Source organism: Eretmochelys imbricata, chromosome 7, assembly GCF_965152235.1.
Source record: "Eretmochelys imbricata isolate rEreImb1 chromosome 7, rEreImb1.hap1, whole genome shotgun sequence".
Lineage (NCBI taxonomy): Eukaryota > Metazoa > Chordata > Testudines > Cheloniidae > Eretmochelys > Eretmochelys imbricata.
The window spans coordinates 13,537,872-13,560,011 of NC_135578.1; the positions used below are offsets into that span (position 1 = coordinate 13,537,872).

The window sequence follows — 22,140 nt, forward strand, 5'->3', positions numbered from 1 at the left end:
TCTCTTTGTGCCTGCCTGTTCAATGCTAAGATCTGGAGTAGTGAACTGAGCACTGTGGTAGAATGGAAAGGGGAGAGGGGGAAAACAAAGCTCTGGATTTGGAGGCAGTAGGAGGCAAAAGCAGAAGAAAGAAGGGAGGGATAAATTGCTCCTTCTTTGTGTTCAGGCTCCTAGCAGGTTTTTACAGATTTTGTTTTTCTTTCACGTGTACATGTGACTCATCAGACCCCACCCACTCACAGATATTGCTGGGTAGAAAACTGTTTTCCCATCCTGCATTTTTTTCAAGATTTCAAAACATTTTCCTACCCCACATTGTGACACATACAAATCACCAAAAAAATTTGCAAATTGGAAATTTGTTTTTTTTTAAAAAATCAGCTTAGGTCAATTATTGAAACATTTTGTTTTGATTTTGACCATTTTTAAACTATAGAATCTCAGAGTCGGAAGAGACCTCAGGAGGTCATCTAGTCCAACCCCCTGCCCAAAGCAGGACCAATCCCTAATGTTTGCCCCAGATCCCTAAATGGCCCCCTCAAGGATTGAACTCACACCCTGGGTTTATTAGCAGGCCAATGCTCAAACCACTGAGCTAATATTTCAAAATGAAAAGTCCTTTTGAAGCAGAAAACTGGCATTTTTTTATTTAGAAAAATCTCAAAGGTTTCATTTTGGCAACTTTCCTTCAAAATGTTTTTTAGTTGAAAAAATTGTCAAAGCCAACCCTCTCTCATGGAAATGTTTAGATTTGATGAATTGGCAGTTTCTGACAAAAAAATTGTTGAAAAATCCCCAACTCACTCTAGTCACCTAACTGAGGCTGGTGTTCCATGTATTGTGAAACTGTCCTAGGCAATGGTTTAAAATTCAAGAGAAAGGGTATCATTTTCTGTTACATTCCATAGGTTTCTGAATGATTTCTATGGAGCCCCATTTAACTTACACACAACCCTAATGGTTTAATTTCTAACTTTTTATATAACTTTCCTATAAGGCTAAATTGTTTTTACTAGTAGTATTAGTATTCATAGAGTGCTATAACTTTACACATAGCTTTACAGAATAGGCAAAAGGTACCTTTCCCACTGATTTACCATCCAACACAGATGAGTAAGATTTGCAGGAGAACAGCTCAGGCACCAGGTGGTGTTCAAACATCCTAGAAGAGATTGACACAGCAAGATTTCTGTGAAGGATATATGTTGCAAAGAGGAATTTGAAGGACAAGAAGTGCGCTTGGCACATGGGAAATATAATGCACATTCACAGCTTTATTAAAGATTAATCAAGCTAGGCATAAAAGGTTAACTTAATCCCCTAGTGTAACAACACTGATGTTATATGAGGTACAAGATTTTTAGAACCAAACTCTCTTTGGGTGTTTTTCAGAGTTTGAGTATTTGTAGTCAGTGGAGTCATGCCAACAGAGAATTTGGCATTTGAATCCATGTGAAATGTAATGCACCTGCCACTCTTGCTTCCAGACAAGGAAAATTTTCTCTATTCTACTGGCTAAAAAAAAATCTTTAATAGTGTCATGCCATGCCTTCACCCTTGGGCAAATCTTCAAAAAACCAAGTGATGTGAAACTCTTCTGATCTTTAAAAGAAAGGGTTCTAAACAGCAATTAATTCACGCAATGGAAACGAAGAAAAAGTCTGCTCTGCTTCAGCAATTGAGTTGAAATTGAATTGAGGTTCTTCAAAGACTCCTTTTCCTTTCCTTGCAATGTGTACCTGTTAAAGGGGGAGTCCAGCAAAGAAAAGATTTTAGCACCACCTAATCTGTTTTAACAATACAAAGATCTTTCTTTGAATTCATTGGGAAGTGCCAGTTAAAGACTGAGGTGTAAACACTATAACTGGAGACCCAGTTTTAGTTCAAAAGAAGGATCACAGAAAATGCAATATTCTTCCTCATTGCCACTTGATCGCTGTCTTGACAGTCCCAGAAGTTGTAACTCAACTCTGTGAGGAAGTCACTTGAAGTTCAGGACTGTACAGAATGGTCCCACCTACATAGCACTCAGTGATTGCAACTACTTTGGCAACCTGCTTAAAAGTGTGGTCTGAATAGCAAATTAATAAGAGTTGAATCTTCCACCTTTAATAAATGAGTGATCCCTTTGAAGTCAAGGCCCCATATTGAATAAAATTCTCAAATACTTTGCCAATACACAGGGTTAATCCCTAGCATGGGATAGACTTACTGAACTAATGTAGTCCCTGAAACCCTCATCTTCCCCCCACTGCCACACACACACACACTTACTTTTTTCAGAACATATTACTATCATTGAATGGATTCTGTGCACATTTTATTCACATGCATCTGAATTCTCATGATTTTATAAATGTTTCTGCAGAGACACTTTATTCAGGAGAATCGCTCACACAAAGTTTATGTGCCAAACATGCCAACAATAGTAAAACCATATAAACCACTGTCTTTCCCCTTCAGCAAGCTACCTTTCCCTTTAATGAGAGCTGCTTCTCTCGTTATTAGTGTATGGGGGTAAAAAAGATTAAATGATTTTTCAGTCTCTCGAGTCACCTCCTTTGGAGCCTAAATACTGCAATGCACATGACACTGTGGGAAACTGCCAATGAAAATTAAATTTATTAAACTAATAAATAAAAAGGGCAATAAATCTCTATTTAAGAAGTAAGAAAACACAGTGACCACATTTTATTTTGCTGCAATATTCTGCAAGGACAGTTTTTCAAAGTCTGCATCATCATGTCTCTTCCTCTTCCCCATATAGTCTTAGCAGCCTCAAAAATGTCTGCTGTTTTGTTTGAATTTAAGTCAGGTCGAGTGAGTGTTGGATTTATGAATCAGCATACTATAGGAGATAAATTTTGGTATGTTGCACATTTTCTGTTCTTCTCTAAGATATACATAGCACGCATTGTATTCACAGTGCTCTTGGCAAGAGGCTATAAATGGCTTATAATGCACTGGAATCATCAACATGTCAAAGATCAGTTTCTTTAATAGGGACAGTAGCAGAACATTAGATCAATTTTAAGCCATTTCAGAAATGTTGCAAAAATCATTCAAATATTTTTATTACAAACGTATACTGGTATTTTTATACACTTGTTTATAATAAAGAATGATTTTTCTCAACAGAGAGGACTGTAATTACTGTTCCACCTTCTAAAATGGATGTTACAGTTGGAGAGAGTATAGTCCTACCATGTCAGGTGTCTCATGACCCCTCCGCTGAGGTTGTGCTCACATGGTCATTCAATGGAGATGTGATAGATTTTAAAAGAGGAGTGAATCATTTTGAAAGAATTGGAGGAGTAAGTTCTTCAAACTCTTTAGTGCTTCATCAAGCTGTTCTTAACAGCCCTTAAACCATATAAACATCTTTCATAATTCCCATTTTCGATACACATGTCAAATCACTGCTCCTTTATAAAAGTTACATCCATTTAGTGTGCTTTCTTATATTTCATAAACATGCTCAAGATATTTGTGAAGCCATAATAAAAGTGTCAAACTGATATAAACTGATGACAGCAATGAATGCTTTAATTTAAAAGCTGCATTTTTATTAATATTTAGCAAGTTATAAAAATGTCCGTTTGGAAAACATGTTGTGAGTGATTAGTTTTATCTTTTTCTTCCTTTTATCTCCAGGAATCTGTTGGGGATTTGATGATAAGAAATATTCAGCTAAATCATTCCGGGAAATATGTTTGCATGGTACAAACAACCATAGACAGTCTATCTGCAGCAGCAGATGTAATTGTAAGAGGTAAGTCTATTAAGTGTAGAATTCTAACATAACTTATGTAAGAATGTAAAATGGGTAACATCAGCAACTGGGTTGGTGAAATTTAAAAAGTGTGTGGGTCTCTGGTATAACAATGCAGTTATGTGATGGCATTTCCTACACTCATTGCTCTCTTTGGACCAAACTATATTGGGTAGGTACTGGCCAAAGTAAGGGTGGTGAGTAAGTGCTCATTCCAATTGGAGCAAGCCCCATTTAAGGTAAGGTGGCAAACATCCTCCCCAAGCATTCCAGTAAATGGGGAGGTTGTCTCCACAGTTTGCACCAGCCTTCAGAATGGCACATCCTGCTCCCCCACAGGTGTGCCCAGGTTATTCTTCACATTGGTGCAAAGAGGCAATGTCATGATCCTGCCTTCTCTCCTCCCCCCATTTAGAGTTCTTAGGATGGAACATTCTGTGCATTCTACTGGTTGCTGGGACTCCAATTTTGTGGCCCTTGTTAAAATACAGGGATACAATTAAGAATCTAAGAAGATGCTCTACAATAGATGTTGAAGCTCAATTATGCATCCATTTCAAACTTTAGGAAAAGTCAAATTCTATTAGATATAAGGCTCCGTCTCACAACCTTTGCAGACCCTAATCCCCCATTAACTTCAGTGGAAATTTTGGATATTCAGAGAATGTGAGGTCCAAAATCTTATTTTACATAGTCATATAATAAAGCTCTTTCAACTGAGTTCTGGTTCCTTCATGCTAACAATAGAGATATTTATGTTCAATATCTTGTTTTAAATATCCCAGGAATGTCATTTTTTCAAGCATTTAATGAAGACATAAAACCTTGAGAGCTAGATTATGTAACTCATGTGGGTGAGCCCTTATTTCCATGAGACAGGCCCACTGACTTCAGTGAGTGAATATGGGTTGCACAATCCAGTCCAACAATGAATTCAATATCCTAGGGCATCAGTTACTCTAAAATGTATGTTTCTATAAGGCCCTCCAGGTCCCCCACAAGATGTTAAAATCGAACACATTTCTAGCACTACTGCCCTGCTATGCTGGAGACCAGGAACAGATAATAATAGTCCAGTCCAGATCTACAGTGTTCAGACAAGGACTCCTTTTTCAGTTGGATGGCAGGCAGCTTCAACCGGTAAGCAATCTGAAATTTCTGGTTCACTTTCATGCATGTCACAAGACTTACTCCAAAGGTGCATTTTCATTCACATGTCTTTTGTATTTAGTTCCTGAAGTTCTCAATGGTAGAACCTATTCAGCAACAGTGACTGGTTTAAACCCTTGGGTTGAATATGAATTCCGTGTGGTTGCTGGCAATAACATTGGGATTGGGGAGCCAAGCAGACCATCAGAGCTGCTAAGAACAAAAGCATCAAGTAAGTTTTCCTGATTTGTTCCAATGATTTTAGAAACCTCCTAGTCACTACTCTGTTCTATTTAAAAATGAAATTACATCAGGCTATGGAACTGCTCCAAAGCCCACTGAAATCAATGAGGATTTTGCATTGATATCAATGAGCCATGGTCCATGCCCTGTGTACATTACATTTGTGGAAGCATCTTTCAGTTCATAATATGCTAATTCAGTCTTAATGAAGCTCCAATTATATCAATGGAGATTATCTTTCTTACACCGGGTCTGAGGATGGTCATACTGTTATAACAAGATATGAATTCTATTGTTTAAACACTAATCACAGATCTTGTTTTCTGCCTGTTATAATGGTGTGCACATGCCCACCGCTGAGCAAAGCATCAGTATGGAATGGTTAATGTCATCTTCCTGAGTAGAACCCCTAACAAAATTTTACATCTTTATTCAAAATTTGTCTGAGATCACCTGAGCATCTGGGCATAGTTGAAGTAACTTAGGACATCATCCAAAGACCACTGAAGCCAATAGGATTGTATTCAATGATTTCAGTGGCCAAAACATCAGTCCCTTTGCTACAAAGTCAGCCTAGCCCATACACATTTCTCTAACCACCTCCTCCTTCAGCTCTTTTACCTACTTCATGAGGGACTCTACCAACAAACACCTCTTATGTTGGTTGGTTCCCCCTGCTTGGCTTTTGCCAGTGGGGATATGCAGACTGCATTCCCTGCAAGTCTAGACTAGAGCCTGAGCAGAAGCCTCCAGGGTCATAACACCTACCTGGTGGGGGCCCCCATAGGTGCAATCAGAGGAAAAGATAGCAGTAGTGTTGGCGACATGCCATTTTTCTCCCATTGTGGGTTCTTCCTTGTAGAGTACCTATAAGTTAGGGAAAGTATTTTTTTTTAAACCTACCTTCCTCAACTGGCAAACTCCCTTAGGCTCCCATCTGCCTTCATCTTACCAACTACTTGAAGAATGTCTACACTGCAACTAAAGGACAATGGCCAGCTGATGTGGAGCTTGGGCGAAGGGACTGTTTAAATGTGGTGTAGACATTTGGTCTTGGGCTGGAGCCCAAGTTCTGGGACCCTACCCCCTTCTCAGGGTCCCAGAGCTCAGGCTCCACCCCAAGACCAAATGTCTACACTGCAGTGAAATAGCGCCTTAGCCCAAGCTCTGCAAGCCTGAGTCAGCTGGCACAGGCCAGTCTCAGTTGTCTAATTATAGTGTAGACATACCCTGGTACATACTTTTAAAAGTGCGGGTCCCACACATAGCAGGAATGAGTGACTCAACCCCTCTCACTCAGCTGCCTCTAATTACTGGTCTATTCAAATAAAAACTGAACTGCTCTGACTTCTAAAGGCCTTGCCAAAAAACTGGTGCTAACTCACCTAACTGCAGGGCAATCTAGCCCAGACAGACCTCAACCACATCTAGATTTCAAAACACAGAAACCAGCCCAGAATTTCACCAAACTCAATGGCAAGTACCCAGTACAAAAAGAGCTCCTCCTTTGTCCCCCGAGTTAATCAATAATAATAAGTCAGAAGTGCTCACCAACTGCCTAATTCCCTTAGTCTCCCAGCTGCCTTCATTTTACCATCCCCTGGGAGCCTATGTACTTTTTAAAGACTGGGGCCCAAAACAGCTGGAAGGGATGACTCATCCGTTCTCATTCATCTGGTGGTGATGAATAGAGTGAAGATACAGTCTGGCTTTTCTTAAGAGCAAGGGGAGTACGTTGCAGCCCCAGAAGGGGTATAATAAATTGCTACCTTCTCCCCCTGGAGCAAGTGGGGAGTATGAGAGGAATGGTGACTTACTAAAACTGCTCTTGAGACAGTTCAGCTGTGTGCCATCCTTCACATAGGACTGAGCATGAAAGTTCAGTATAGCCCAGGGGAGATTCTAATTCCTCACCAACCTAGAGTGATACAAATACCAAAATACCTTCTCAGGATGAGGTTTCAGAAGCACCTATTGCAGTCAGGGACTTTTGATTCCCTCCCTTAATTAGCAATGCTGCTGTTTACATGATGCGTCAGTGAGAACTAGTGTGTTGGAATTGAAGCTTCCTTCCATCAGGAAAAGCTTTCAGTAGCTCTGCTAGGGGGCTGCACAAGACTAGATGTGAAGAGATGGCACTTGCATAGCAAAAACAAACAAAAACCCAACAACAACAAGACCATTTAAAATAGAGAATTAGGGAGCAATTGAAATAAGAGAAAAGAACAACTTTCTCACAATGCATTCACTAGGGCCTGACCCATTGCCCATGGAAGCCAGTGCAAAGACTCCCCTTAATTCTATTGGACTTTGGGTCAGGCACTAGTGCCTTAAACACTTTATTGCTGTAAAACATTCCAGCTGCTGTATATACAGCCTGAATACAACTGCTGTGCAGAGAGATATACTAGACACAGCCTAGCATTCTTTTCTTAACAGAATATGAATTCACAGCGAGAACACAGCAGTGGCACCAGAAGACTAGCAGTGAAAGGGTAAATTGTAAATGCCCTGTTGTAATAGCTATTTTGCCAGCTAAAACCTGATTGAGCATTAGTAGATCTGTGGATGCAAATGAGCCACTGCTCATTTAATTAAAATGCAGCTGAGAATTAATTGAGCATCCGTTGGTGCACTCAACCGTAAATTTTCATCTGTTTCTCAACTATGACCCAGTTGAGGCTCTGTTGAGCAGTAGTATAAATTTTTCCCCATGCAAATGTAGTAAAGACTGAACTCATTTAACACATGTGCTAATTGAGCATCAACGGGTTCATGGAACAGTGGAGCACGAGTTGAGTCTGGCTTGAAAGTCTTTTTCTTCATTTACTTCTTTAGATTAATCCCCCTCCTTCCCATCTTAAATTCCTTAACTATTAAGCACACAGTGATGTTGGATATGAGTGATAAAATGTAACCACCAAAAGATCAATACTTTACTTTCATCAAATACAGTCATTTTGAACAATATTCTCTCCAAATTTCTAAAAATGGAAAAACAAAGCAAAACAACTGGTCTGCACCCAGTCCTCTGAAATGTTGTGCAGAAGATATGAGCTTGAGGCTAAACTTGCGCCATAGAATATGTTCTCTTGGAGAGACACTGTGATTTATATACAAAATTGCTAGAGGGGATGAAGCGTCACAAAGGTTTAGAACTGTACTGGAGTAATTAGTGTGTGGTCATGTATCTGGTTAATAACAATACAAAGCACGTCAACATATATGTCTGCTATCTTTCTGATATTGAGTAGTAGCTTATTTATGTCATTAGTCCCATAGAAGATTGATAAGAATAAGGGACTTCTCAAGGTAAAGGTGACTGAATTTGGCCCATAAGGTCAGATTCCTCTACCTGTACTCTGGTTTAATACCAACTTAGTCCACACATTGTCCCACTGAAGTCAATGGGTGTGATTGTATGGTGTGCCTCTGAGAGGCACAGCACAAAACTTGCAGCTCAGAAGGTTTTAAGCCTTTGTTCACTCTCAGACCTGGCCTGCTTGAGGTGCATTGAGGCCCCAATAATTTGAGGGACCTATGAAATGTAACCCTACCCTTTCCACCTCTGACATATCCTTCTGGCCCACATCACACAAGGGACACAGACTTTACTCTACATCAAGTCTTGCAGTGGAGGCCTTGTAAGGCAGAGTAAACTGCCTTGAGCAAAGCTACTAATGAGGGGAATGCTCTTTTGGCTAGCTCCAGCATTCTATTTTTTTTTTTTTTACATTGCTGTGGTAACGTATAAGGGCCATAGTGGAGGTGAGAATCCTTCTCAATGGTGCTACTTGGGGGCTGCTATTTAATCTGAGTAATGCTGTCAGAATCTGGCACATTGTGAGGTAGCAGAATCTGGTTCACAGAAAGAATTGAAAACAGTTTCCTTTTGCTGGGAACTTATTGCAAGATGAAGGGAATTTCCTGGGCTTTCTTGCCTCCCTTCCCCATCCCTCACTTGGGATTTCTATGAAGTATGCTCCTCAGCTTGAATCACCACTGCATTACATTAGTTGGACACTGGAACTATAGTGTCATGGTGAATCAGGCCCCCATATTTATGCACCATTGGCCTCTTCTGATTGCTTGTCAAACGACAAGAACAAATGCGGTGGCATTTTTTTTTTTTGAGTGCTGAGTTTCTTAAGAAAAAGGAAAACCTATATTTAATTAAAAATATATATTTCTCTATCAACATGTTTACTGCACAAATATATAACTAGCCAGAAAATCAATAGTCTGAATGGAACATTTGCCATACAACTACAATCTGAATGGACATAGCTACAGTCTGAATGGAACATTTGCCAATCATTTGATGCATATTAGCGTCAGATGCTTGATGTTACTAGGTTCTTTAATTTTTTGAGCCAGGATACCCATGTATCAGGCACATTCTGTGTCCCCAGTCTTAGAAAACTGAAAATGTGTAAATATAATTTAAACTCATTTAAAGTATACTGTTGTACCACAGAGTCCATGTATTGCATTTTGAAAAGCGGAATCCCTATATATAAAAACAGCTGAAATGCGAGACTGCAATCATGCATCTGACAACAGCTGCTGTGAATCGCAAGTCACAAATGTCCTTTGTTCTTTAGTTCCTCTAGTGGCACCTACAAATGTGAGCGGAGGTGGAGGGAGTCGCTCTGAGCTTGTCATCGCATGGGAGGTAACTTTTAAATCAATTGATCGAAACAGTTTTCTAAAAGAATGTGGGTGAAATCCTAGGTCCCTTGAAGCCAATGGGAGTTTTGTCATTGATTTAATTTGAGCCAGGATTTTTCACCCTCTGCCTGGCAAAGAAATACTCAGAAAGATACAGATCAGGTTTTCTTTGTCATTAATAATTTATAGAACTAAACAGTTTGAGAGGCATACTCTAAATATATTTAGAACACGTCTATAACCCTGTTATCTCTATTATGCAGAAAATTGCTTAACACGCTAATCTGCTTGGCCATTTTCTGCATTAAACATTTTTTACATTTTTGTTTGCATGTTGTTTATTCTTGAATACTAAGCTGACAAGGCAGGTTTCAGAGTAGAAGCCGTGTTAGTCTGTATCCGCAAAAAGAACAGGAGTACTTTTGGCAGCTTAGAGACTGACAAATTTATTAGAGCATAAGCTTTCATGAGCTACAGCTCACTTCACTGGATGCATAGAATGGAACATGTAGTAAGATATATAAGTTGGAAGTTACCATACAAACTGTGAGAGGCTAATTAGTTAAGATGAGCTATTATCAGGAGGAGAAAAAAACGTTTGCAGTGATAATCAAGATGGCCCATTTAGACAGTTGACAAGAAGGTGCGAGGATACTTAACATGGGGAAATAGATTCAATATGTGTAATGACCCAGCCACTCCCAGTTTCTATTCAAACCCAAGTTAATGGTATCTAGTTTGCATATTAATTCAAGCTCAGCAGTTTCTCGTTGGAGACTGTTTTTGAAGCTTTTCTGTTGCAAAATTGCCACCCTTAAATCTTTTACTGAGTGGCCAGAGAGATTGAAGTGTTCTCCTACCGGTTTTTGAATGTTATGATTCCTGATGTCAGATTTGTGTCCATTTATAATTTTGCAACAGAAAAGCTTCAAAAACAGACTCCAACAAGAAACTGCTGAGCTTGAATTAATATGCAAACTAGATACCATTAACATCCAATGAAGTGGGCTGTGGCCCACGAAAGCTTATGCTCTAATAAAGCTGACAAGGCATAAACTATCATGTATTAAAAGAGATGAGGTCTTCAGTGCATACACTTAGTATTAGAGGATTAAAGACCAATCATACATCCAAAGGAAATCTCTTGCTTAAAAAATACAAACCACAAGATACGGTCTGGACTAAAACTCCAGTCACCACTCCTAGAATCAGTGGTAGACACCTAAAACACTTCTTTCCCTTCAGGTTTTTTGTGAAAGATAAGAAACGTGGCTTGGATTTTCTGAGCTAATTAGAGGATTTAGACACACACAACTCTCACTGAAATTAATGGGAGTTACACTAAATATTTTAGTTGTCTTAGAAAATGTCAACCTATATCTAGATATATGAAAAGGAGGATTCAACCCAGATTGCAGGGTGGAGACCAGGCAAGAAGGATTAATAAAAATAAATCTGCACCTAGGGTTTTTGATTTCAAAAGGGCTGACTTTTAAAAATTAAGGAAATTAGTTAGGGAAGTGGATTGGACTGAAGAATTTATGGATCTAAAGGTAGAGGAGGCCTTGGATTATTTTAAATCAAAGCTGCAGAAGCTATCGGAAGCCTGCATCCCAAGAAAGGGGAAAAAATTCATAGGCGGGAGCTGTAGACCAAGCTGGATGAGCAAGCATCTCAGAGAGGGATTAAGAAAAAGCAGAAAGCATATAGGGAGTGAAAGAAGGGAGGGATCAGCAAGGAAAGCTACCTTATTGAGGTCAGAACATGTAGGGATAAAGTGAGACAGGCTAAAAGTCAAGTAGAGTTGGACCTTGCAAAGGGAGTTAAAACCAATAGTAAAAGGTTCTATAGTCATATAAATAAGAAGAAAACAAAGAAAGAAGAAGTGGGACCGCTAAACACTGAGGATGGAGCGGAGGTCAAGGATAATCTAGGCATGGCCCAATATCTAAACAAATACTTTGCCTCAGTCTTTCATAAGACTAAAGAGGATCTTAGGGATAATGGTAGCATGACAAATGGGAATGAGGATATGGAGGTAGACATTACCATATTTGAGGTAGAAGTGAAACTCAAACAGCTTAATGGGACTAAATCGGGGGGCCCAGATAATCTTCATCCAAGAATATTAAAGGAATTGGCACAAGAAATTGCAAGCCCATTAGCAAGAATTTTTAATGAATCTGTAATCTCAGGGGTTGTACCGTATGATTGGAGAATTGCTAACATAGTTCCTATTTTTAAGAAAGGGAAAAAAAGTGATCCGGGTAATTATAGGCCTATTAGTTTGACATCTGTAGTATGCAAGGTCTTGGAAAAAATTTTGAAGAAGAAGGTAGTTAAGAACATTGAAGTCAATGGTAAATGGGACAAAATACAGCATGGTTTTACAAAAGGCAGATCGTGCCCAAACCAACCTGATCTCCTTCTTTGAGAAAGTAACAGATTTTTTAGACAAAGGAAACGCAGTGGATCTAATTTACCTAGATTTTAGTAAGGCATTTGATACCATGCCACATGAGTAATTATTAGTTAAATTGGATAAGATGGGGATCAATAGGAAAATTGAAAGGTGGATAAGGAATTGGTTAAAGGGGAGACTACAACGGGTCCTACTGAAAGATGAACTGTCAGGCTGGAGGGAGGTTACCAGTGGAGTTCCTCAAGGATCAGTTTTGGGACCAATCTTATTTAATCTTTTTATTACTGACCTTGGCACAAAAAGTGGGAGTGTGCTAATAAAGTTTGCGGATGATACAAAGGTGGGAGGTATTGCCAATTTAGAGAACGACAGGGATACCCTACAGGAGGCTCTGTATGACCTTGTAAACTGGAGTAATAGTAATAGGATGAAATTTAATAGTGAGAAGTGTAAGGTCATGCATTTAGAGATTAATAACAAGAATTTTAGTTATAAGCTAGGGACGCATCAATTAGAAGTAACGGAGGAGGAAAAGGACCTTGGAGTATTGGTTTGATCATAGGATGACTATGAGCCGTCAATGTGATATGGCTGTGAAAAAAGCTAATGCGGTCTTGGGATGCATCAGGAGAGGTATTTCCAATAGGGATAAGGAGGTTTTAGTACCGTTATACAAGGCACTGGTGAGACCTCACCTGGAATACTGCGTGCAGTTCTGGTCTCCCATGTTTAAGAAGGATGAATTCAAACTGGAACAAGTACAGAGAAGGGCTACTAGGATGAGCCAAGGAATGGAAAACTTGTCTTATGAAAGGAGACTCAAGGAGCTTGGCTTGTTTAGCCTAACTAAAAGAAGGTTAAGGGGAGATATGATTGCTCTCTATAAATATATCAGAGGGATAAATACCGGAGAGGGAGAGGAATTATTTAAGCTTAGTACCAATGTGGACACAAGAACAAATGGATATAAACTGGCCACTAGGAAATTTAGACTAGAAATTAGACGAAGGTTTTTAACCATCAGAGGAGTGAAGTTTTGGAATAGCCTTCCAAGCGAAGCAGTGGGGACAAAAGATCTGTCTGGCTTTAAGATTAAACTCGATAAGTTTATGGAGGAGAGGGTATGATGGGATAACATGAGTTTGGTAATTAATTGATCTTTAAATATTCATGGTAAATAGGCCTAATGGCCTGTGATGGGATGTTTGATGGGGTGGGATTTGAGCTACCCAGGAAAGAATTTTCTGTAGTATCTGGCTGATTAATCTTGCCCATATGCTCAGGGTTTAGCTGATTGCCTTATTTGGGGTCGGGAAGGAATTTTCCCCCAGGGCAGATTGGAAGAGGCCCTGGAGGTTTTTCGCCTTCCTCTGTAGCATGGGGCACGGGTCACTTGCTGGAGGATTCTCTGCTCCTTGAAGTCTTTGAACTACGATTTGAGGACTTCAATAGCACAGATATAGGTGTGAGGTTTTTTTGTAGGAGTCATGGGTGAAATTCTATGGCCTGTGTTGTGCAGGAGGTCAGACTAGATGATCATAATGGTCCCTTCTGACCTAAATATCTATGAATCTATAAGTAGGCCACACCCTTTCCTGTGTAGGAGAGAGCTGGGGAGAGTGAGTATATATGACATTCTACAAAATGAAACACTTTTTAAGGGGAAAGACTCCCATTTATTTTAGTGGACTTTGGGTCAGGCTCCTCAATTCACAGTGCTCCCTCTCTAAGTGATGGAACTTCCTCCATGGTTCAGGGTGATGGGGGAGCATGATCTGATCCTGCCCCTAGAGTTTGCTTCCCTTTGTAAAGAGTGGAGAGTCCTGAACTCATAGATAGGGTGTAATTCTAGAGAAGATTAAGGACAATTAAATGGTGCAATTTCCATAATTAGTGGCCACAACTAATCAAAATTCACCTGTGTTTGATCATATGTTAAACTGACATTTCACTCAGCCTCCTTAGATAAACTCTTCTTCTATTACACAATGTCAAGAAATAAGTGGCAGCTCTTGATTTCCATGGCCTTGAGAGATGACACTGCTGTTATTTTCTTCCCTCCATGGAAAGAATCTAAGAGCAAATGGTGATTCCAGTAAAATATTTTACAGTTTCTTACTGAGCAAATAGGAATCTTGGAATCAGAGTTTAGATTGCACAATGGGCTTTTTGTTAGTGCTACAAAGGTATTTCTCATCTTGTATATCAGGCACCCTGTGTACCCATGTCACTTCAATGATGGTTTTCTTATTTTTCAATATACTATTTTCTCCACTTTTTGGCTTCCTCTCCTCTGTTCATCCATCATGAAGAAAGAAAACAGCAACAACCCCAAAACACCCACATCAAATTATCCCTGTTTTGAAATCTAACATATTGGACTCTACAATCTGTCCTGAGGAGCAGCCATGGGAGACACTTATTATACCAGGCTAACAAAACAGAACACAACTCTTCTGCTTCCTGTGATGAACTGACTAACCACCCTGATTAAATCTGAGGTCACAAAAGCCTCAAAACAAATTAAATGCTCTAGCAAATAGCTTAAACTCTGACATATCCCCCCCCACACACCATAATCTATCATAGTTAACTCTCTCAGTCCTGAGTAAGAAATAGAAGGGGAAACTATACTATGGAGGGTTTTGAGGATTAATGTTTGTAAAGCACTTCAAGGATGGTAAGCTCAATATAGATGCTAAGCTTTACTATTTCATGTCTTGCTTGCCATTGGGCTCAGGAGGATTAAGGAAAATAAGCTAAAATATGATTCTTAGGAAACTTGTTATGCTCTTCTTGCTTTTTTTCCTCCTTTTTCCAATATTGATGGTCATGGTGATTCCAACACACAGTAGATCTTTGAACTGTAAGCTAAGCTCACTGAAGCTTCAGGTGTTCTTCCTGCCTTTGTGTATACCTCCAGATTTTCTATCACTTTTGCATGGTTGCTTTTCAGTGCATCTTTGTTTGATGTGAATATTTGCACGACGTGATATATTGCTAAGGAATACATCCAGTATATCTTGTATCATGCAGCACTGATCCTTTCACTTTCTTGTTCAAAATATTACACAAATGTTCTCTCTCCTTGAAATGCCAATGTGGCAGTATTTTTTTTCTCATAAGAAAAAGGGCAAACTGGCAACAGCACTGATGAAATTGCCCGCTTGGTATGAGTCATTAATAGATACCTTGAGAGGAGATTTCAGTAACATCTCTATGCAAGACAAACTTAAATAAGGACATTTTTATGCACTTGGGATGGCACTCATGCTAAAAATTGAAATAAAAGTGGTGTGCTTATAAGTATGCAATTAACATACACTTATGTATATACATTTGCTCTTTTACAAATTCTTTTCTCCTTATAAATCATCCAAAATTAGCATTTCAGTCCCTGTGGGGGGAAAAGATTCAGACACATCCTGAGTTGAGTGAAATGCTTTTAATTTTAAAAAACTTCACACTTGCAAGAGCATGCCTTTAATGGGACTAATCAAATCTTTTGTTTCTAAATTGATTGCCTCAGTGGATATATTGTTTTGATTTTTATTTCAATATTAAATTGACTGATGGAGAAAACACTATTATCTTCTCTAAGGCACAGTCAACCAGATCAATACAACTGAAATATACTGATAGAATGAAGATTCAATTAAAACCATATATACTTTCAAATGCTTATTGATTGATTTCCTCTCCATCTACAGTCAGTTTCTGAAGAACTACAAAACGGGGAAGGTTTTGGCTACATCATTATGTTTCGGCCTCTTGGTTCAACAAGCTGGACGAAGGCAGTAGTGGCTTCAGTAGAAGCATCAAAGTATGTCTACCGAAATGAAAGTATTATACCTCTCTCTCCTTTTGAAGTTAAAGTGGGTGTCTACAATAATGAAGGAGAAGGGACTCTGAGCTCTATATTCATTGTCTACTCAGGAGAAGATGGTAAACAGTATTCATTATTATTTATTTATTATTATTATCATTACATTTATTTGTGTTCTATTAGCATTTGTAGACCCCCAGCCATGATCAAGGCCACACTGTGCTAGGCACTGCTCAGATATTCTAAGAAACACTCCATGCCCCAAATGCACAAGATGGCAAAATGTGGTAGAAGAGGAAAAAAACATTACCTGTATTTTATAGATAGGGGCTGGAGGTGAAGAGAGCTCAGATTTTCAAAACCACTCCTTATCTAGCAGCCCCCACTGAGTGGATTCAGAAGAAGGCTAGACGAGGCTGCTTATTGCCAGATTCTTCTAAAAAGTTTGGCATCCAAAATGTCAAGCTCTTTTATAAATGTGGCCACTTATTTTGTCGCTTAAATTAGAGCTGAGCTATTCTGAAAATCTGGCTCAAGGTATAGGTGCTAAGCATTTTTGAAAATCATGCCCTTACTGACTTAGCCAAGGTCACATATGCTGTCTGTGCAAAACCAGGAATTGAAACCAAATTTCCTGAGTCACAGACTAGTGCCTTAACCATAATACCTTTTACTCCTTTTAAGTTCTTGCACGTTTGATGTTCTAACTTTTAATCAAATGATATGTTCTGTAAATTGCATTTATTACAGACATGCATTTTGTTTCCTATGATCCCAGAGCCACAGATTGCACCAATGGGGGTTTCTGTGCAGAGCTTTTCAGCTTCTGAAGTTGAAGTATCTTGGAATGCTATTGCATGGAACAGGCATACAGGAAGGGTACTTGGCTATGAGGTGATGCACACAAAATTAATTATATATTTTGTTGAAAGATGTTAATTTCAGACTTCGCTGCAATCATATCTCTTCTGAAAGCCATGCATATTCTAGCTTGCCTTCCATTACAGCGAGTTAATGGATAAGAGACTTTCACCCAACTCTCATTAGCAACATTTCACCTGAAATAAACACAAGTATTTACAGTCCCGTACCGCAGTTCTGTCTTTGCCTTCTGAACTAAAGTAAATTAAATTTTCACGAACAGCACTTAGGTCTACGCTTTTGCATTGAGTACTATAAGAAGACTTGCATTTTATTCTAAAAACCATAACTATCTAGCCATCCATTCATGTTGTTATAACATAATCATCACTATAGTATCTGAGCAACATCGGGTGGCTTTGAGGCATATAGATGAGCTAGAGCAAGTATTTTAACATTGGGTCACCAGTACAAATCCATTTGAAATTGAGAGAAACTGAAAGTAGTTACCATCAAAAGACTGTTCTGTAGCTTATATGAAATACATTGGTATTCTCAGTCCAGCTCCTAGTGAATAGCTGTCCAGGTCATAAAAAATAACCGCTTACAATAACAGCACATTTCTCCCCATTTCACACACTGATTGGCAGTCTCTAGTACTGAATGGTCGTGAAGACTTGATCCAAACTCCACCTGGATGTACACCACATGCAACCCCATTGGTATCAATGGGTTTTCCTGGGATGTAAATTGGGAAAGAATTGATCCCAAGAGGTGGTGCCTTCAGGATGGCACACTGGTGAAGGTTGGGGGGAAGTTTTTTACATTACCATTATTTGTGCTCTATATGGTCTATGAATAACACTGAAATATTATTTGTGCTTCCAGTGCTGTAAATCCAACCCATTTCATATGCACTATGAAAAAAACCACTTCTCTACATAAAATAAGCCTAGAATACATCAAATGCAGACAACAGAAATATTTAAAATTCTATTGTCCTATCATTATGAACATACGTATCAAACAAAGGGGCAGGGGTGTAGAGTATGCAAGCCTTACTAAATCAAACATCCATTAGAGCAAGAGAAAGGTCTAAGTAAATAATTGCTATTGTATCAAAACTCATAAGTAAAAACCTCCTTGATGGCTGATATAAGTGTCTCACTGTGTCTTTTTAAGTCTTTTTCAAATATGCTCAAATAGTAAAATCAGACAAGCCTTTAAAATATCTTACCTTATTAAGGTTTCCCTTTTGGACATCTATAAAGCTAAGGATTTCTCATTTGCTTTTCTAATTTGTATTCAGAGTCTGAAATTTTATTTCTTCACTATAAATATTCATGGTTAATTTTATTTCCTGACAGTTTCAATTACAAAACATGCTGTCTTTCTTGAAACCTTAGTTGCTGGCTTGTCTCATTTCCAATCAAGACTGTAATTGGTGGGAAAACAATGAACTGCCTGTTCTTTGCTCTTAATATTCAGGTTTTATACTGGACAGATGATTCCAAGGAAACCGCAGCTGGTAAAGTTAGAGTCAGTGGAAATGTAACAGCAAAAAACATCACAGGACTAAAGGCCAACACAATATATTTTGCAACATTAAGAGCTTACAACACAGCTGGGACAGGACCATCCAGCACTCCAGTCAACATCACTACTAAGAAGTCACGTAAGTATTTAATTTCATACGCAATAAGTTATACAAAAGCAGAACAAATGCCTAACCTTAAATCAACATATCGCAATGCATCTTTGTTTTATGTGGTGATGTTAATAAATGGATCCATAATAGCTTCACAGAATTAAACAGTACATTTACAAAATAAAATAAACGAATTTATCTCTCCCTCTGCTGTTAATAGGCAGAGTAGTCAACATTAAAAAGTCAACGTTTACCAACAGTTTCCTACCCTGTGATATCTGAGATGCCAATTCAGTAAATAGGCAAAGGGAACTCCTGGGGTGAAATCCTGGCCACAATAGATATGACTAGGCTACAACTAGACACCTGTGTCTGGCCTGTGCCAGCTGACTAGGGGTAAGGGGCTCGAGCTAAGTGTCTGTTTAATTGCGGTGTAGACATTTGGGCTCCAGCTGCAGCTTGAGCTCTGGGACCCTCCCACCTTTCAAGGCTCTAGAGGGCTGAGCCCGAATGTCTACACCAGAATTAAACAGTCCCTTAGATCAAGCCCAAGTCAGCTGAAATGGGCCAGTTGTGAGCAATGTAGACTTATCTAAATATGTAGACTTATCTAAATGGCAAAACTCCCATTGATTTCAATAGGACCATGATTTCACCCCTGCAGATTATTTTATCTGTTCTATTCTACCTTTAGGTGATTCCCCCCAGTAATTCCCCATTTTTAGAACATAAAATTACTGTGGCATTTCAGATGCTGCCATGTGGCAGCCATTGATAAACATTTACTTTTGAATAGCAATTATGTGCTGCATTTCTGCATGTTTTCATATGCGATTTCAAAAGAGATAGCGAGTCAATAAAGAAAAACTGTTCCAAATGGCAAACAACAATATCTGGAACCAGGAATATGAGTTTGGGGTGGGTTCTTTTGTAAATGTTACTGGTTACATTGCTGTCTTCCACTGTTCTGCAGAGTGAAACAAATATATGTATTGGATTCATATAAAGGCAGATTATTTAGTCATTTAAATTTCCCATAGTAACAGAATTATGACAAAACATGCCACTCCCTTTTTAGACTTCTGTCAAATTAAGCTAATAACTGATGGTGTTTTAAGACTTGATTCTGCAAGATGCTGGAAGTATCAAGCGCAGTCCAGGAGCTACCAAGCATCTTGAAGGATAGAGTCTTTAAAGTGGTGAGAGACCTATTAGTTAACAGTAAACATTCATTAGAAAAAAGCATTATGCCACAGATCTACAAAGAAGGGATGTATTTGTGGAATCATGATAAGAATAAGATTTAAGACTGATCCAATTCCTGTGGAAGTCATTAAGGTCAGTGGGCACTGGATAAAATGGATAAAAATAGCAAGAGTTTGCAGAAAAAATTTGAGCAATATTGAGCATGCATGTGCATACCATATGGCAGATTCAAAACAAAATCTGAATATTAACCAGACATGTCATGTCTAGATGAGATCTAAATAAGCACATTGTTGTCAAAGGCTTAAATCAGCTACTTAAACTTCTTTTGCCCCTTGAAGATTGATAGCATTTACAGCTAGAAATTGTACTGATCCTTAATTAGATACAGTGGTGGGAATGTTAGACATATAAGTTACTAAGTGGTATTCAGTTTTTCCTTGCTATCAAATACATTCAGAATACCTGTCAAAGTTCCTTCCCCACTCTGAACTCTAGGGTACAGATGTGGGGACCTGCATGAAAGAGCCCCTAAGCTTATTCTTACCAGCTTACGTTAAAAACTTCCCCAAGGTACAAACTTTGCCTTGCCCTTGAACAGTATGCTGCCACCAAGCATTTTAAACAAAGAACAGGGAAAGACACCGCGTGGAGATGTCTTCCCCCAAAATATCCCCCCAAATCCTACACACCCCCTTTCCTGGGGAGGCTTGAGAATAGTATCCTAACCAGTTGGTTACAAAATCATCAAAGACCCAAACCCTGGATCTTGGAACAATGGAAAATCAGTCAGATTCTTAAAAGAAGGATTTTATTAAAAAAGAAAGAAAGGTAAAAGTCATCTCTGTAAAATCAGGATATTCAGATTCAAAACACAGAGGATCTCCCTCTGGGCAAAACCTTAAAGTTACAGAAAACAGGAATAAACCTCCCTCTTAACACCGGGAAAATTCACATAAAACAAAAGATAAACTAATACGCCTTGCCTGGCTTACCTATACTGGTTGAAATATTGGAGACTTGGATTAGGATGGGTTGGAGAAGATGGATTTCTGTCTGGCCTCTCTCAGTCCCAAGAGAGAACAACACGTAAACAAAGAGCACAAAACAAAAGCCTTCCCCCCACAAGATTTGAAAGTATCTTGTCCCCTTATTGGTCCTTTGGGTCAGGTGCCAGCCAGGTTAGCTGAGCTACTTAACCCTTTACAGGTAACAGGAGGTTGCCTCTGGCCAGGAGGTGTTTTATAGCGCTGTATACAGAAAGGTGGTTACCCTTCCCTTTATATTTATGAGATACTTCTCACATATTTATCTTAACCCCAGTCCTAATTCTGCTTTTTTTCTGCCTTTATTACATATCATTTCTAGAGATGAAAAAATACACATACAAGGGGCTCTATAAAGCCAAATATATTATTATAGTGCTGTCTGGAAACTCTGCTATATATTTTTGGCATCATTTTCATAATAAATTCCTAATTTTCAGTGGTTTCTGAGTTGGAAGTGAAAAATAACTTAGGCAGAAACCTGGCATAGAACCTGGAAATATGGCATATCCTGGAAGCAAAACATATTGGCAACTAAGAGGAACCAAATGACTTTTTAATATGTAGTGTTATGATACATTATGAAAGCTCAATAGTGCCCAGTACATCCAGCTTATGAGGACAGTTTTCCTTTTCTCTTTATATATTTCAAGTATTATTAGAAAAAATAGAGTTAGAGTGGAGTTCTCAGTCCAGAATTAGAGTGTGAGTGAAAAGCCCTCAATGTTCTCAAAATCTTTTGCATTTGCTTGTTGCTCCTGAATAATCTTCCCTTCCTCCTGAATATTAGGCTTTAGAAAGAGTGAATCCCCTATTAATGTCAATTTAAGAGACAATTTTATTGAGTGTTGCCATGCTTATTTTTGTTTAACTGCATCTCCTTTTTAGATTTTATACTTCTTGTTTGCATATGGAGAGGTGGTCATATATGCACAGGTAGAGGACTTTATGCGGACTAACAATGCATTTAAATATAATCATGAAATTCCCTTTAAGTAGTACACATCAAAATGCTACAATGTATCTTTTTATGAATTAGAAAAAGACTGCAATGCTCAAAAGGGATTTAGTGAGTTAGGTGTCCAATTCCCATTGAAATTCAATGGGAATTGGACACTTAGCTCCATTGACAGAATCATACTTAGGGCGTAAGGGAAGGCCAAATAATTCAAGATCTACCCTTATCACTTTGGAATACATCCGATGAAGTGAGTTGTAGCTCACAAAAGCTTATGCTCAAATAAATTGGGTCGTCTCTAAGGTGCCACTAATACTCCTTTTCTTCCTTCTCACTCT

The 22,140-nt window shown here is 38.7% G+C and overlaps 1 protein-coding gene across 1 annotated transcript in view; it reads left to right on the forward strand.

Moving 5' to 3' along the window:
* Positions 1-22,140, forward strand: part of LOC144267328 (contactin-6-like) — a 139,169-nt gene that overhangs the window by 108,097 nt on the left and 8,932 nt on the right. The window contains exons 12-19 of the mRNA XM_077821198.1: positions 3,139-3,314; positions 3,655-3,772; positions 4,754-4,912; positions 5,004-5,153; positions 9,769-9,839; positions 15,968-16,202; positions 16,862-16,977; positions 18,433-18,619. Coding sequence (XP_077677324.1) covers positions 3,139-3,314; positions 3,655-3,772; positions 4,754-4,912; positions 5,004-5,153; positions 9,769-9,839; positions 15,968-16,202; positions 16,862-16,977; positions 18,433-18,619 — 1,212 coding nt within the window. The remainder of the gene's footprint in view (positions 1-3,138; positions 3,315-3,654; positions 3,773-4,753; positions 4,913-5,003; positions 5,154-9,768; positions 9,840-15,967; positions 16,203-16,861; positions 16,978-18,432; positions 18,620-22,140) is intronic.